The sequence below is a fragment of the Terrapene carolina genome, unplaced genomic scaffold, assembly GCF_002925995.2.
Source record: "Terrapene carolina triunguis isolate 2854851 unplaced genomic scaffold, T_m_triunguis-2.0 Scaffold189, whole genome shotgun sequence".
NCBI lineage: Eukaryota > Metazoa > Chordata > Testudines > Emydidae > Terrapene > Terrapene triunguis.
In genome coordinates, this window is record NW_020664540.1 from 5,645,166 (window position 1) to 5,659,292 (window position 14,127).

A 14,127-nucleotide genomic window follows, 5' to 3' on the forward strand; every position below is an offset into this window, starting at 1 on the left:
TAAGGTTTTGATCCAAAGCATATTAATGTCCACTGGAGTCTTTCCACAGACTTCAGTGAGCTTTGGATCAGGCCCTAAAGGTGGGGGCAGAGGGAGGTAAGAGTCAATGGAGCTAAATCTGCCAACACCAGGCCTGATTTTAACCCACAGAGCTAGAATTCAGATGAGTTGTTCTATTGAGTTTGGGATCAGAAAGACTAGTGCATTGAAGTGTAGGATCTCAGAGGCCTAAGTCCTGGCAATAACACTGTTAGTTACTGTACAAAATGAAAGTCAAGCTGAGCCAATCAGGTTGCCCAATGGGTGACCTTTAATTTACCAATAAAAAAGTTAAATAAATTAAATTAAACTTCAGTCAAACCACAAACTAGCTTATTTGTCCAAAAAGCTCAGCTTTTTTTCTTCTCTTTTTTATTTAAAAACCCTAGACCTTTAGAGACAGGCTGTTCTTTGTGTGGCTGCATCACAGAGCAGGTCTGTTCCCAAACCCAGCCAGAATGCAGCAGGTCAGTAACGGTAGCAATAGTCACCCTACTGCACCCACCTCCACCATCAGACCACAGCAGTATAGTCAAATATAGTCACTGCAATGAACTTGGCCAAAGCAGTGTCTCCTGCTTTCCCCATAGATGCTTTGCCTTTATCTAACCACTTTTTTCCACAAATACTTCTTCAGCATTTACAGAACAGTAGAAACCACCCTTCTGTGACAATGTTCTCTTCTACTGTCAGCATCTCTTGAGGAACACGCAATTCTATTATTAATGTACGTAAGCACCTATTTAGCTTCTGAGGATTAATTTGATTTAAAGAGATACTGCCATAGAATTCTATCTTTTTCCTTAATTTATTTACTTTTGGGAGAGTATCAAGTAGGGAAGCTTGTATGCAATGGCAGAGTCACATTAATAATAAAGATTAGATTATCCATTTTTCTCATTATAGCATTATGAGAGAATTAACCCTGGTATAGTTCAAAGATTTATGTGGAGGTTTTACTTACTTTATAATTTATTCCTCTTCTATACATTCCTTTTCAGTAGTATGCCTGAAGCAGGATCAAATATGAGACATGTAGTTTCTAACCACAACATAATCTGCATACAGGCTATTTTTCTATTTTTCTTTGTTCTTTGGAAACATTACTTCCATTAATTCCTTCCTCAAAACATGATCCAAAAAAAATTTCAAGTACGATAAACCCAAACTTTATTGCTGGGTTATAGGTCAATGTAAACTGACCAGAATCAACACTCAACTAAAATTCTCTTTACAAAAGTCAGGATTGTTCAGCTATGTCTGCTGATCACAGACAGCTTCTTTCACCATTCATAAAGTCATTGGAATCACAAAATTACTACATCTCCTTTGGAAGCAAACAGGACTAATAACCGTCGTCATCGTCCATATCACAGCCGTAATCTGAAACATATAGAGAAAAAGGTTTATAGAAAAGAAAATGTTCCAGAGAATAAGAAAAGTGCAATGAAAATATTACAGCTGTCAAACTATAAATTCAAGCAGTCTGTGTGCTGCGTAACGAGTTGGTACGTTTTTAATAACCAAACAACAAACCCATACATTTTCTTAAGACTAAGGAGAAAATCTGCCTTTATGTTCTCCTTAATGAACTCAAAAATACTTGTGAACCTACATGTATACGTTTATCACTGCACTTATTAAGAAAGGCTCTATATGGAGCCTTAGGACCCTAATTTCAAGGAGACTTGGCACATGGACATGCGAAATATTCAGTTTAGTTTAGAGGCAAACAAGATCAAACTTGATTGTCAAAAGTAAATTGGAACATGGTAGATAAATAGCAACGGGCATTACAAGGGGGTATGATTAACTAAACATGAGCGCCAAGAAAAAAAAGTATTTGTTTAAATCATTCCAGGATTTGTAAACGGAACCTACCCAGGCTCAAAGGCAGCTCCAGAACACCCTTCTGTGCCCGAAGATTCCCAAGAAGCAAAATGTCACCCAACAATGAACTTCAACTAAGACATCTGGCTTCAGAAATCCCGAATCCAGTACCATTACAAGCAGAAACTCTAAGTGTATGTCTACACTGGAATTAAAACCTATGGCAGGCCCATGTCAGCTGACTCAGGCTCACAAGGCAGGGGCAATGGGGATGTTAAATTGCAGTGTAGACTTCTGGGCTTCGGCTGGCGCCCAGGCTCTAGGACCCTGTGAGATGGGAGGGTTGCACAGCTCAGGTTGCAGCCTGAGCCAGAACGTCTACACCACAATTAAATAGCCCAGCAGCCCGAACCCAAGTCAGCTGCAGGTGTCTTAACTGCAGTGTAGACATACCCTAAATGGCCAGTTGTGTCTCTTTACCAATCATTACCCAGAATCCTTTCTGTGTACAGCTATTTCAGAGCAGTGTGGATTGCTGAGGTCTAGGGAAAAAACAAAAAGTTTGTACGTGCTTTGGGATATACCAATTTCTTTTCTGCATATTTCACAAATTAACCAGACAAAAATCTGTTTGTTGCAAAATGGACCCTAACTTTTACTATTATATGTGACTGTTTAGTAAATTTATTCTTTATATTCCACCATCAATGTGGGGAGACGTGGTGCAGGGTTTCATGCAGGGACAAGCCAGTGAATGCTCTGCAGAAGAAACAAATGTAATCCACGGTGATTTGTACAGAAAGGGCGAAGTTCATCACCTGAATCTCCTGCAGTTCCCCTCCATTTATCAGGGAGGTCTAAGACCCACGAGTAGACAAACAAAGCAGTTCTTTTGCTGACAGTCCATTCTGAACACCTCAATTTTAATTCTGGCAACATTCCTAACTTATTTTTCTTAATAATACAAATACTCAGCTCTTTCAGCTGCAGTACAGAACCAGACAGAGGGTAGTGCAATGTTCTCAGAATGGTTTAAAAATAGTAACACAAAGGAAAAAAAAGCTCAGTGACCTTTCAACTACTTTGCGGGCTTTATTACTACTATTTTTAAACACGGATCCACCCACCCACGTGAGTGCACTTTCTTGGGAACATAATCCTAATAATAAACACTAGTGACAAAGTGTTTTTCCTTTGGTTCAGAAATTATTTTCCAGTCAGAAATCAATCTAAAAACAACACATTCCTTTATGATCAATCCACAGATATTACAAAAAAGCTTCATCAAAGTCTGCAGCTGAATTAATAGTGATGGGGAGGCTTGAACAATAAATCAACGCTCCAGCACAAACCTTCTTCCCACTTTGCTTTAGCATATTGCATCAATCTATTTTAAGATAATTTTTGCATACAGCCGAAGTTTAAAATTTAACAGGAAGTTTCAAATAAAGGATCAATCCAGCCATGTCCAACTATGAAATACCACTGCAGAGAGGGTATCAATGTTTCCTGTCAATACAGAAACCTGCTTAAATGATGGCTTCTGGTTAACATAAAAGTTGGGAGTCACAAGGGGGGTTTAGGCACCTAACTGCCATTTAGGCATGCAAGTCCAATATTTACATTCTCAAAAACCCGGCTCAAGCTGCTGCCTCACCCTGTAGGGGCCTAGGTTTCCACTGGTTAAATCCCCTAGACACCTACATTTCTGCATGCACACAGCCACCTCATTCTTGACACTACTGAGCAACTTGGTGCCTAAGCTCCAGCAGGATTCACAAACTAGGCGTTCACCACTTATGTTGCAGGGCCAGCTTGGTAGATGTGCTCAGAGGCTGCCTTGGAGCACATCTACCAGCTTGGGCCCCATGCAAACCATAGCCAGAGAAGTCGGTGGTGATGCCCTGCCCTCCCCTTTTATGTAATAACCCAGCAGTTACAGCACTCACGCAGCATGTGGGAGACGCAGGTTCAAATCCCCACCCTGCCTGATGTGGAGCAGGGACCTGAATGCAGGTTTCGCACCTCCCAGGTTAGTGCCCTAACCACTGGTTTATAGAGCCACACACACACCTTCTCTGGCACAATGAATATATAATTATTTATACAAAGTGGAACAGCTTGAGATTGAGACACACCCACTCCAGAATATCTCATAACCTAGTGGTTGGGGCAAACACCTGGGATGTAGGAAACCCATGTTCAAGTCCCTGTTCCAAATAAGGCAGCGTGGGGATCTGAACACAGGTTTTCCACATCTCGGGTCCATGCTCTAACATGAGGCTATCGTGGGTAATAAGCAACATCACATCCTCATCATTTTTTCTTGAAGAAAGGACTAACCTAGTTTACGCGTCCGTAACTCCAGGCCAGGGTTCACGGCTGTGAATCCGGAGTGGAGGTAGGCGTCCATCTCCCTTTGAGGGGCAGGGCTTAGGCCAGGGGTGGGCAAACTTTTTGGCTCGAGGGCCACATCGGGGTGCGAAACTGTACGGAGGGCCGGGTAGGGAAGGCTGTGCCTCGCCAAACAGCCTGGCCCCCGCCCCCTAGCCGCCCCCCTCCTACTTCCCGCCCCCTGACTGCCCACCTCAAAACCCCTGACCCATCCAACCCCCCCCGCTCCTTGTCCCCTGACCGCCCCCTCCTGGGACCCCTGCCCCTAACCGCCCCCAGGACCCCACCTTCTATCCAATCCCCCGTTCCCCCCCGCACCTTCCCGAACCTCTGCCCCATCCAACTGCCCCCTGCTCCCTGTCCCCTGACTGCCCCCCAGGACTCCCTGCCCCATATCCAACCCCCCGGCCCCAGCCCCCTTACCATGCCGCTCAGAGCAGCATGTCTGGAGCCGCACCTCCTGGCTGGAGCCAGACATGCTGCTGCACTGCCCTGCATGAGCGCGCAGCCCCGCCACCCAGAGCACTGCCTGCGTGGCTATGGGGGAGGAGGGACAGCAGGGGAGGGACCAGGGGCTAGCCTCCCTGGCCAGGAGCTCAGGGGCCGGGCAGGACGGTCCCGCGGGCCGTAGTTTGCCCACCTCTGGCTTAGGCCCCATCCTTCTCATCAGCATTTCCTGCTGGCTAGCTTAGAGAGCTCCCTGCTCAAGGTGCTGGATTCTGTGACGCCCCTTTTTTAGGCCCCTCACTGTCCCTGTGCATCATACAGGGAGCCTAGGTGCCTAACTCTGGGTCGAGAATTCCACTTGGTAGCAGGACACGTAAACATAGGCACTAGATGCTCAGCCTAAGTCCTCTTTGTGAATCCTGCCCATAGACCTTAATACACATGTGGTTTAGTGAGTAGAATACACTGGCTGTGATTCCCGTATCACAATATGTTTGGTAAAGTCCTCACTTCTCATGACATTTAACCCAGAGATGATGTTTGAAGACTCATCTAATACTGAGCTGGAGCACCAAGTTCTTAGGGCTTGTCTACTACACCTGAGAGTTATTCCAGAATAAGGCAGGACGTGAATTTAAAGTGGAGTAGCTATTCAGGAATAACCCAGGTGTAGACAAGCCAGTATCCTACAGCTAGGGTCCCAGGATTTTATTCTGGGAAGCCCTCCAGGAAGTTGCACTGTGGCATTAAGGGGTAAATCCTGCTTCTTGCTGTAGGAGTACAGGAGCCTCTAGGAGAACTGCTGCACGGGAGGAATTAGGGGGCAGGAGTGAAGAGACGGAGCAGAGGGATCTGCACATCCAGAGCGCTGCGGTGACACAGATCACCAGCCAGAACTGTTAAAGAAAAATGTAATTTGGATATCAAGTTTTTACTGAAAGCAAATAAAAAAAAATGTATTTACTGAAGTAAGAATCACCGTGAGCCAAAGCCTTGCTCTCGGTGTCTGACATTATGTTTAGCTGTTTGCTAAAGTTATCTTTTCATTAGTAAAGAGGAGAAAGCATTTTTAAATGTATGCTGAATTATACTGCATGTGGAGTTAAAGCCCCCAGCAGCGAGGAGGAGGGGCCTGTGCCAGGCTCACTGCACCACCTAAGCCGCACCCAGGGGCTGTGCAGGGGATGGATGGGCGAGACGCTGTGCAGGGATGCCTATTCACCCCTGCCCCAGACACGCTGTGGAAAGGATCTCCATACCAGCCCTGCACAGTCCAGCATCACACCGATTAGCACTGTTCTAATCATATCCATCACCACTTGGGTGTTCACATTTCATCTGGTATCTCAAGCTAACACTTCTGTGGCCTTTTTTTTTTTCAAAAATAGCTAATATTTTTTATTTCTCCAATAGCTCCTTAAAAATAAAGCTGCGATTCTCAAACTGTGGGTCGGGACCCCAAAGTGGGTCTAACGCCAGGGCTGGCATTAGACTTACTGGGGCCCAGGGCCAAAGCCCAAGCCTGAGGACTTCAGCCCTTGGTGGCAGGGCTAAGGGTTACAGGCCCCTCGCCTGGGGCTGAAGACCTTGGACTATGGCTTTGGCCCCAGGGTGGGCTTCGGTCCCCACTCCTGGGGTCGTGTAGTAATTTTTGTTGTCAGAAAGGGGTCGTGGTGCAATGAAGTTTGAGAACCCCTGGAATAAAGAGCCCTTTACAAAGAACAGAACTTGGTCTGGTAATTTCTGTGTTTTCACAACTGTGCACAGTCAATAGGTCCCACTATCTAAAATCAAGACTTACCATTTCCTCCCATTAACTGAAGTGCACTCATGCAGTGATCATCCTCTTCTTCTATTTCTTCTTCTTCAACTTCTTCATCATGGTTATATGATACCGGTCCACTCTCTACCAGAACATTCTCTGGTTTTTCAAGCTCTGGCCCTTCTGTCTGTGAATCTGGAAAGGTTACCTGTGAACAAGACAGGGGGACACTAAAGTATACCATTCCTTGTAGCCAACTCTTTCCCCTTAAAACCTCCAAATGAAAGGGCCAGAGCAGCTGGCACTATTGTCCTCTAACAAAGCCAAAGCCCAGCCTAAGAAGCTTAAATCTTCTGGGGAACATTCAACAGTCCACAGTGGAAAGTACTGTGAATGTGCATGAGAGAGAAATGTTCAGATTTCAAGTATTTCAAAGCCAGGCAAATACTCAAAGTGAAACAGCCAAACAGAGTGAAAGAAAAACACAACCCTCTCACAACTGCAAGGTAAAACTAGCTTAAGGTGCTTTGGCAGAGCTCTGTGGGGAAGCTTGCAGTGTTTTCCTTCATTATGTTTGGTTCAAATAAGGGCTATTACACAATAGCAACACTATTATCACTTTAATGAGAGCAAAATGTACTCTGATATCAGAAAAAACTGATGTGTATTAGTTTCGACAGATCAGGCTGGATTTTCTTGGAGCAGAATCAAGAGCGTGACAATAATTCTCATTAGACAACACTGTTAATAGTGTAATAGAATAACACATTGGCTACACGAACTGGTACCTCTAGGTTATCAGAACAGTGGGTTGGGAACTGGTGGCTCCGAGAGCACATGCCAACAGAGAGCTGACTGTTCACACGGTGCTGGTCTGTCCTCTCTGTTGCCAGAGCTGTCTAAACTTTTTCAGAGATGAGGAGTCTGTCTTATTGCTGCTAAGGCCCCAATTCAGCAATGTGCTAAGAAGAGCTCGGCAGGAAATGGTTTCCTCAGCCAGTGAAGAATTTTGAGATTTTCAACATTTTTCCCATTCAGCACTGGGATGAATCCAAAACAGAGAGGGACCCATGCCAGAGCAGCCAATTGCCTGGTGGTCAGGGCACTCACCTGGGATATGGGTAATTCAGTTTCAAGTCCCTGCTCTGCCAATTTTGGAGTAGGGACTTGAACTCAAGTTTCCCACATTTCAGGTGAGTACCCTGACCACCAGGCTTACTGGCTATTCTGAGAGGAGGCTCTCAATCTCTCTTGTTGGAGCTGTTCCACTTTGCATCAATAATTCTACAGGAATGGGAGCAGGAACTTGAACCTGGGTCTCCCACATCACAGGTGAATGCCCTGACGACGGGGCTAAGTTGTCCTCTGGGAATGGAACAGGGAGGCAGTACCTCCAGGGTAGGAGAGGGTAAAAAGACCTAGCAGCTGGGGAGAAATTCCAAAGAGCAGAGATGGGGACCAAGCATCAGGAAAGCACATGCAGTAGAAGCTGAGGATTAGGCAACAAGGAGGCATTTGTAGAGATGATGAGAAGGAGAAAGGGGATCAAGTGGGAAAAGAGCATGTGCAATGGAGCAAGCAGGGAGGGAGGAAAACACAGCAGGGAGATGGAGACCAAATGAAAAGAAACAGAAGACACTGTCGCTGATTCTCTTATGTCTGAGCTGTGGAAAGTAGCAGCCATGTGAAATTGGCTTCAGTTCCCTGATTCAGCGCCACCTGACCCTAAGCCAGAGCAGGAGGGGCCTTGCTCTAATTGAGGCTACAGGAGTCCCCCTGCAGCAGTGGAGCTCCGCCCTTCCAGGCCCCTCCCTCTTCTCCCCTTTACAGTGGGGAAGCTGGCAGAGGAGGCAGCTATGCGGTCTCCAGCAACTATATGATGAGGAATTTTCCCTTTTGTCCACAAGATAGCTCCAGTGTTAGTGCACCAGAGAATCTGGCGCAGTATGATGAACTCTCGCAGAACTGAGAATGTATATATTACTTGCCACTGGTCATCACCAGGAAAGACTGAAAAGATTGGGACTGTTTACATTCAAAAGAAGATGAATAAGAGGGGACATGTTAGAAGTACATAAAATGGTGTATGGTATGGAGAAGTCAGACTGGGAACTTCTATTCTTCCTGTCTCTTTAAACCAGAAGGGGACATTCAAATTAATTAAAAGGCAGCAAATTCAAAACTGATAAAAGGAAACACTCCTTCACACAATGTGCAATTAAACTGTGGAACTTATTGCCACATCAGGCCATTAAGGCCAAAACCGTAGCAAGATTCAGAAAGGCATTAGCTATTTATATGAAAACAAGAATATCCACAGTTATAATAGTTAATGTTAAACCACTTTGGAAGGGATATTAAGCATGAGGCTTAAGCCAAAGTAGAGGTTAGGAGGAAGGTTTTTTGCACCTTCTGAATTATCCAGTGCAGGCCGCTCCTGAAGACAGGATCTGATTCAGTATCTTACTTATTTGTGCTACAGTAACTCTTAGAGGCCCCAAACAAAATCAGGGCCCCATTGTCTTAGGCATTGTATGAACACATCGTAACGGAAAGCCCCTATCCCAAAAAGCTCACTGTCTAATTACTCAAATATCAAATTCCACCCAAACCTGTGAGAAATCAAGCTGATCACACAGGCAAACAAAGGAGTCCATCTTAGATTTTCTAAGGGCTTGTATACACTTACAGCAGTGCAGCTGCAGTGCTCTGGCGCGTAGTGAAGATGCGCCCTATGCCAATAGGAGATCTCCTATCAGCGTAGGTACTCCTCATCCCCAATAAGCCCTCCGGTCAACATAGCACTCTGTGCACCGGGAGTTTGGTCAGTGTAACTACATCGCTCAGGGCTGTGGATTATATAAATTTCATTAGACTGACATACGTTTGTAGTGTAGACCAGGGCAAAGTCACCAAGGAGATTCCACCAATAGCTCATTGATTGGGTACTGCACACCCATTAATTTTAACAGGGACTGGGTGCCCAAATCACATAGAAAACAATCTCTATGTAGAAATAAATCTTACTGTTATTTAGATTTGAATTCCTTTCAGTTTATCATGTTTCACCCATCACCACTTTTCCCATATAGAATTATCAAACTGACAGCTCCAGGGGTTTTAGGCACAAGAAGTAACAGACAACAGTTTCAGGAAAAACATCATCTTAATTTATACTAATTTTTATGCTAAAAATTTCCATCTGCTCTAAAAATTTTCACTAAAGAATGGATGAATATAAAGGAGCTACAACTGATTCATTGTTTATTAAAATTGCACCATCCTAATTAAAATATGACCTTCTTCTAATTATCATGTCCATTTCCAGGCTGTTACAGCTCTAAAAATGTGCAGGTTTTTCTAATGAGCACAGCATAAAAAGTGAAAATGTATTTCCCCAGGCATTATATCAAACTGTTTCTGAAAATTAATGTTTTAATCATTTTTAAACAAAGGTGTCAAACAATTCCTTTCACCAAACTTCCTGAATCAGTCTCCAGAAAATTTTTAATTTTTTATGGCTTTTTAAATCTCTCTTTTTTTTTTTTTATGGGGGCATGAATGGTTGTGGAAACATGTTAAATGATCAAAGTTAACTAGAACATTTTCAAAATGGTGTCAGATTTCACACATTTATATAAAAAAATGAATGGCTGACTCAGTTTGTAAATTAGCAATATAGATGCTACATTGTTATGTAACAGTTTAGTCTCTGAATATGAACAATTTTAATTTACTGTATGTGTATACACATGTGTAAACGTATTTCACAGAGAGAGAGTGTGAAGGAGGAGAACATAAGAACAGCCATACTGGGTCATACCAAAGGTCCATCTAGCCCAGTATCCTGTCTTCCGACAGTGGCAAATGCCAGGTGCCCCAGAGGGAATGAACTGGTAATCATCAAGTGATCCATTCCCTGTCGCTCATTCCGAGCTTCTGGCAAACAGAGGCTAGGGATACCATCCCTGCCCATCTTGGCTAATAGCCATTGATGGACCTATCCTCCATGAATTTTTCTAGTTCTTTTTTGAACCCTGTTATAGTCTTGGCTTTCACAACATCCTCTGGCAAGGGGTTCCACAGGTTGACTGTGCATTGTGTGAAGAAATACTTCCTTTTGTTTGTTTTAAACCTGCTGCCTATTAATTTCATTTGGTGACCCCCAGTTCTTGTGTTCTGAGAAGGAGTAAATAACACTTCCTTATTTACTTTCTCCACACCAGTCATAATTTTATAGACCTCTACCATATCCCCCCTTAGTCATCTCTTTTCCAAGCTGAAAAATCCCAATCTTATTAATCTCTCCTCATACGGAAGTTGTTTCATACCCCCAATCATTTTTGTTGCTCTTTTCTGAACCTTTTCCAATTCCAATATATCTTTTTTGAGATGGGGCGACCACATCTGCACACAGTATTCAAGATGTGAGTGTACCATGGATTTATATAGAGGCAATATGATATTTTCTGTCTTATTATCTATCCCTTTCTTAATGACTCCCAACATTCTGCTCACTTTTTTGACTGCCACTGCACGTTGAGTGGATGTTTTCAGAGAACTATCCACAATGACTCCAAGATCTCTTTCTTGAGTGGTAACAGCTAATTTAGACCCCAACATTTTAGATGTATAGTTGGGATTATGTTTTCCAAATGTGCATTACTTTGCATTTATCAACATTGAATTTCATCTGCCATTTTGTTGCCCAGTCACCCAGTTTTGTGAGATACTTTTGTAGCTCTTTGCAGTCTACCTGGGACTTAACTATCTTGAGTAGTTTAGTATCATCTGCAAATTTTACCACCTCACTGTTTATCCCTTTTTCCAGATGATTTATGAATATGTTGAATGGGACTGGTCCCAGTACAGACCCCTGGGGAACACCACTATTTACCCCTCTCTATTCTGAAAACTGACCATTTATTCCTACCCTTTGTTTCCTATCTTTTAACCAGTTACCAATCCATGAAAGGACCTTCCCTCTTATCCCATGACAGCTTACTTTGCTTAAGAGCCTTTGGTGAGGGACCTTGTCAAAGGCTTTCTGAAAATCTAAGTACACTATAGCCACCGGACACCCCTTGTCCACATGCCTGTTCACTCAAAGAATTCTAGCAGAGTGGTGAGGCATGATTTCCCTTTACAAAAACCGTGTTGACTCTTCCCCAACAAATTATGTTCATCTATGTGTCTGACAATTTTGTTCTTTACTATAGTTTCAACCAGCTTGCTCAGTACTGAAGTCAGGTTTACCGGCCTGTAATTGCCAGGATCACCTCTGGAGCCCTTTTTAAAAACTGGCATCACATTAGCTATCCTCCAGTCATTTGGTGCAGACATTGATTTAAATGATAGGTTACAGACTACAGTTAGTAGTTCTGCAATTTCCCATTTGAGTTCCTTCAGAACTCTTGGGTGAATACCATCTGGTCCTGGTGACTTATTACTGTTTAGTTTACCAATTTGTTCCAAAATCTCCTCTAATGACACCTCAATCTGGGACAGTTCCTCAGATTTGTCACCTAAAAAGAATGGCTTAAGTTTGGGAATCTCTCTCACATCCTCAGCCGTGAAGACCGATGCAAAGAATTTATTTAGTTTCTCCACAATGGCCTTCTCATCTTTGAGTGCTCCTTTAGCATCTCAATTGTCTAGTGGCCCCACTAGTTGTTTAGCAGGCTTCCTGCTTCTGATGTACTTACAAAATGTTTGCTCTTCAAATTCTTTTTTGGCCTTCCTAATTATATTTTTACACTTCATTTGGCAGTTTATGCTCCTTTCTATTTTCCTCACTAGGATTTAACTGCCACCTTTTAAAGGATGCCTTTTTGTCTCTCATTGCTTTATTTACTTTGTTGTTTAGCCACAGTGGCACTTTTTTGGTTCTCACACTATGTTTTTTAATTTGAGGTATACATTTAAGTTGAGCCTCTATTACGGTGTCTTTAAAAAGTTTCCATGTAGCTTGCAGGGATTTCACTTTTTGCGCAGTACCTTTTAATTTCTGTTTCACTAACCTCCTCATTTTTGTGTAGTTCCCCTTTCTGAAATTAAATGCTTCTGAGTTGGGCTGCTGTGGTGTTTTCCCCACCACAGGGATGTTCAATTTAATTATATTATGGTCACTATTACCAAGGGGTCCAGCTATATTCACCTCTTGGACCAGATCCTGTGCTCCACTTTGGACTAAATCAGGAATTGCCTCTCCTCTTTTGGGTTCCAGGACTAGCTGCTCCAAGAAGCAGTCATTTAAGGTGTCAAGAAACTTTCTCTCTGCATCCCGTCCTAAGGTGACATGTACCCAGTCAATCTGGGGATAGTTGAAATCCCCCATTATTATTGAGTTTTTTATTTTAATAGTCTCTCTAATCTCCCCTGAGCATTTCACAGTCACTATCACCATCCTGGTCAGGTGGTCGCTAATATATCCCTACTGCTATATTCTTATTATTAGAGCATGGAATTACTATCTACAGAGAGTCTATGGTACAGTTTGGAGGAGTTAGTGACAGGAATCATGACTCACATTTTGGTAGAGAGAGAGAGGGTGAGTGTGTGTGTGTGTGTGTGTGTGTGTGTGAGAGAGAGAGAGAGAGAGAATTACCAAAATGAGTATCGTGAATATGGTCACATAATTATTAACAACTCCTCCTCTGCAATATTACAATCTCAAACCAAAATACATAAATATTAAGTTTCATTATTTAGGGTGAGCTGTCACTTTTTCATCTGTCCCAGGAGCAGACAAGGGAGGGAAACATGACACCAGAATTACAATTCTCTCCCTGGCTACCTGCTTGCTCCATGGGGGAAGTCATCTACCCCTGGTCCTCAACAGGAGTTGATTACTTCCTCCTGTGTGGCAGTTCAGCTCTGATGGATAATACAGTGAGGGAGTAGGAACAAACTCTGCTTACTCCCCACCACTGCTCTCTTACTCAATTTGTTTGTTTTTTAAAAGCATATAGGTGTTATTTCCCCTCTCCCCAAACTGGAATTCCTCCTGAATATATTAAATATTAATATTTACCTGGTTTATTGAGAGGTTTGTGTTCACAGTTTCACTCACCCTTCCATTCTGAATCCCTATTTTTGTAAAAGCAAAAAATTCCAACTGGAAAACAGAGAGCATCATCTTTGCAATGATTCCACTGGCCTGATAAGAGGGACCAATCCTTATCTCTTTGACTTGGAATTTACATTCCCATAACAGAGATCAGAATCTGGTTGTGATGCTCGGTACCTCGGGGAAACACCCGACACCCCATGTTCATCTTTATAAAATGGTTGTGTGGTATCCAATGCAAAGTTTGTCATGTTGGGTGTCTTTGAAAGGATCATAATGCACTGAGCATGGTTGTTATAGTAATTGTTACAGTAATGTTATAGTAAGGGTACAGGTTATAATTTAATGTATATAGTTATGAGGCTGAAGATGTATCCTCATGGCTTAAAGTAAGCCCATGCAAAAACTCTCCAGGAAGAGAGAGGCAGTTCACACCTCGTCAGGGCATGGATGAGACAAACCAAGCCCAGCCTCACAGGAACAATGGTACTTGTGGCACCTTAGAGACTAACAAATTTATTAGAGCATAAGCTTTCGTGGGCTACAGCCCACTTCTTCGGATGCATATAGAATGGAACATATATAA

General features: G+C 43.1%; 1 protein-coding gene across 1 annotated transcript in view; it reads right to left on the reverse strand.

Moving 5' to 3' along the window:
• Nucleotides 1-582: 582 nt before the first annotated feature.
• Nucleotides 583-14,127, reverse strand: part of BRF1 (BRF1 RNA polymerase III transcription initiation factor subunit) — a 219,934-nt gene continuing 206,389 nt past the window's right edge. Inside the window, exons 18-19 of the mRNA XM_024194413.3 lie at nucleotides 6,512-6,659; nucleotides 583-1,422 (exon numbers count right to left, since the gene is read on the reverse strand). Of these exons, the coding sequence (XP_024050181.2) occupies nucleotides 1,385-1,422; nucleotides 6,512-6,659 (186 nt within the window). The 3' untranslated portion in view covers nucleotides 583-1,384. The remainder of the gene's footprint in view (nucleotides 1,423-6,511; nucleotides 6,660-14,127) is intronic.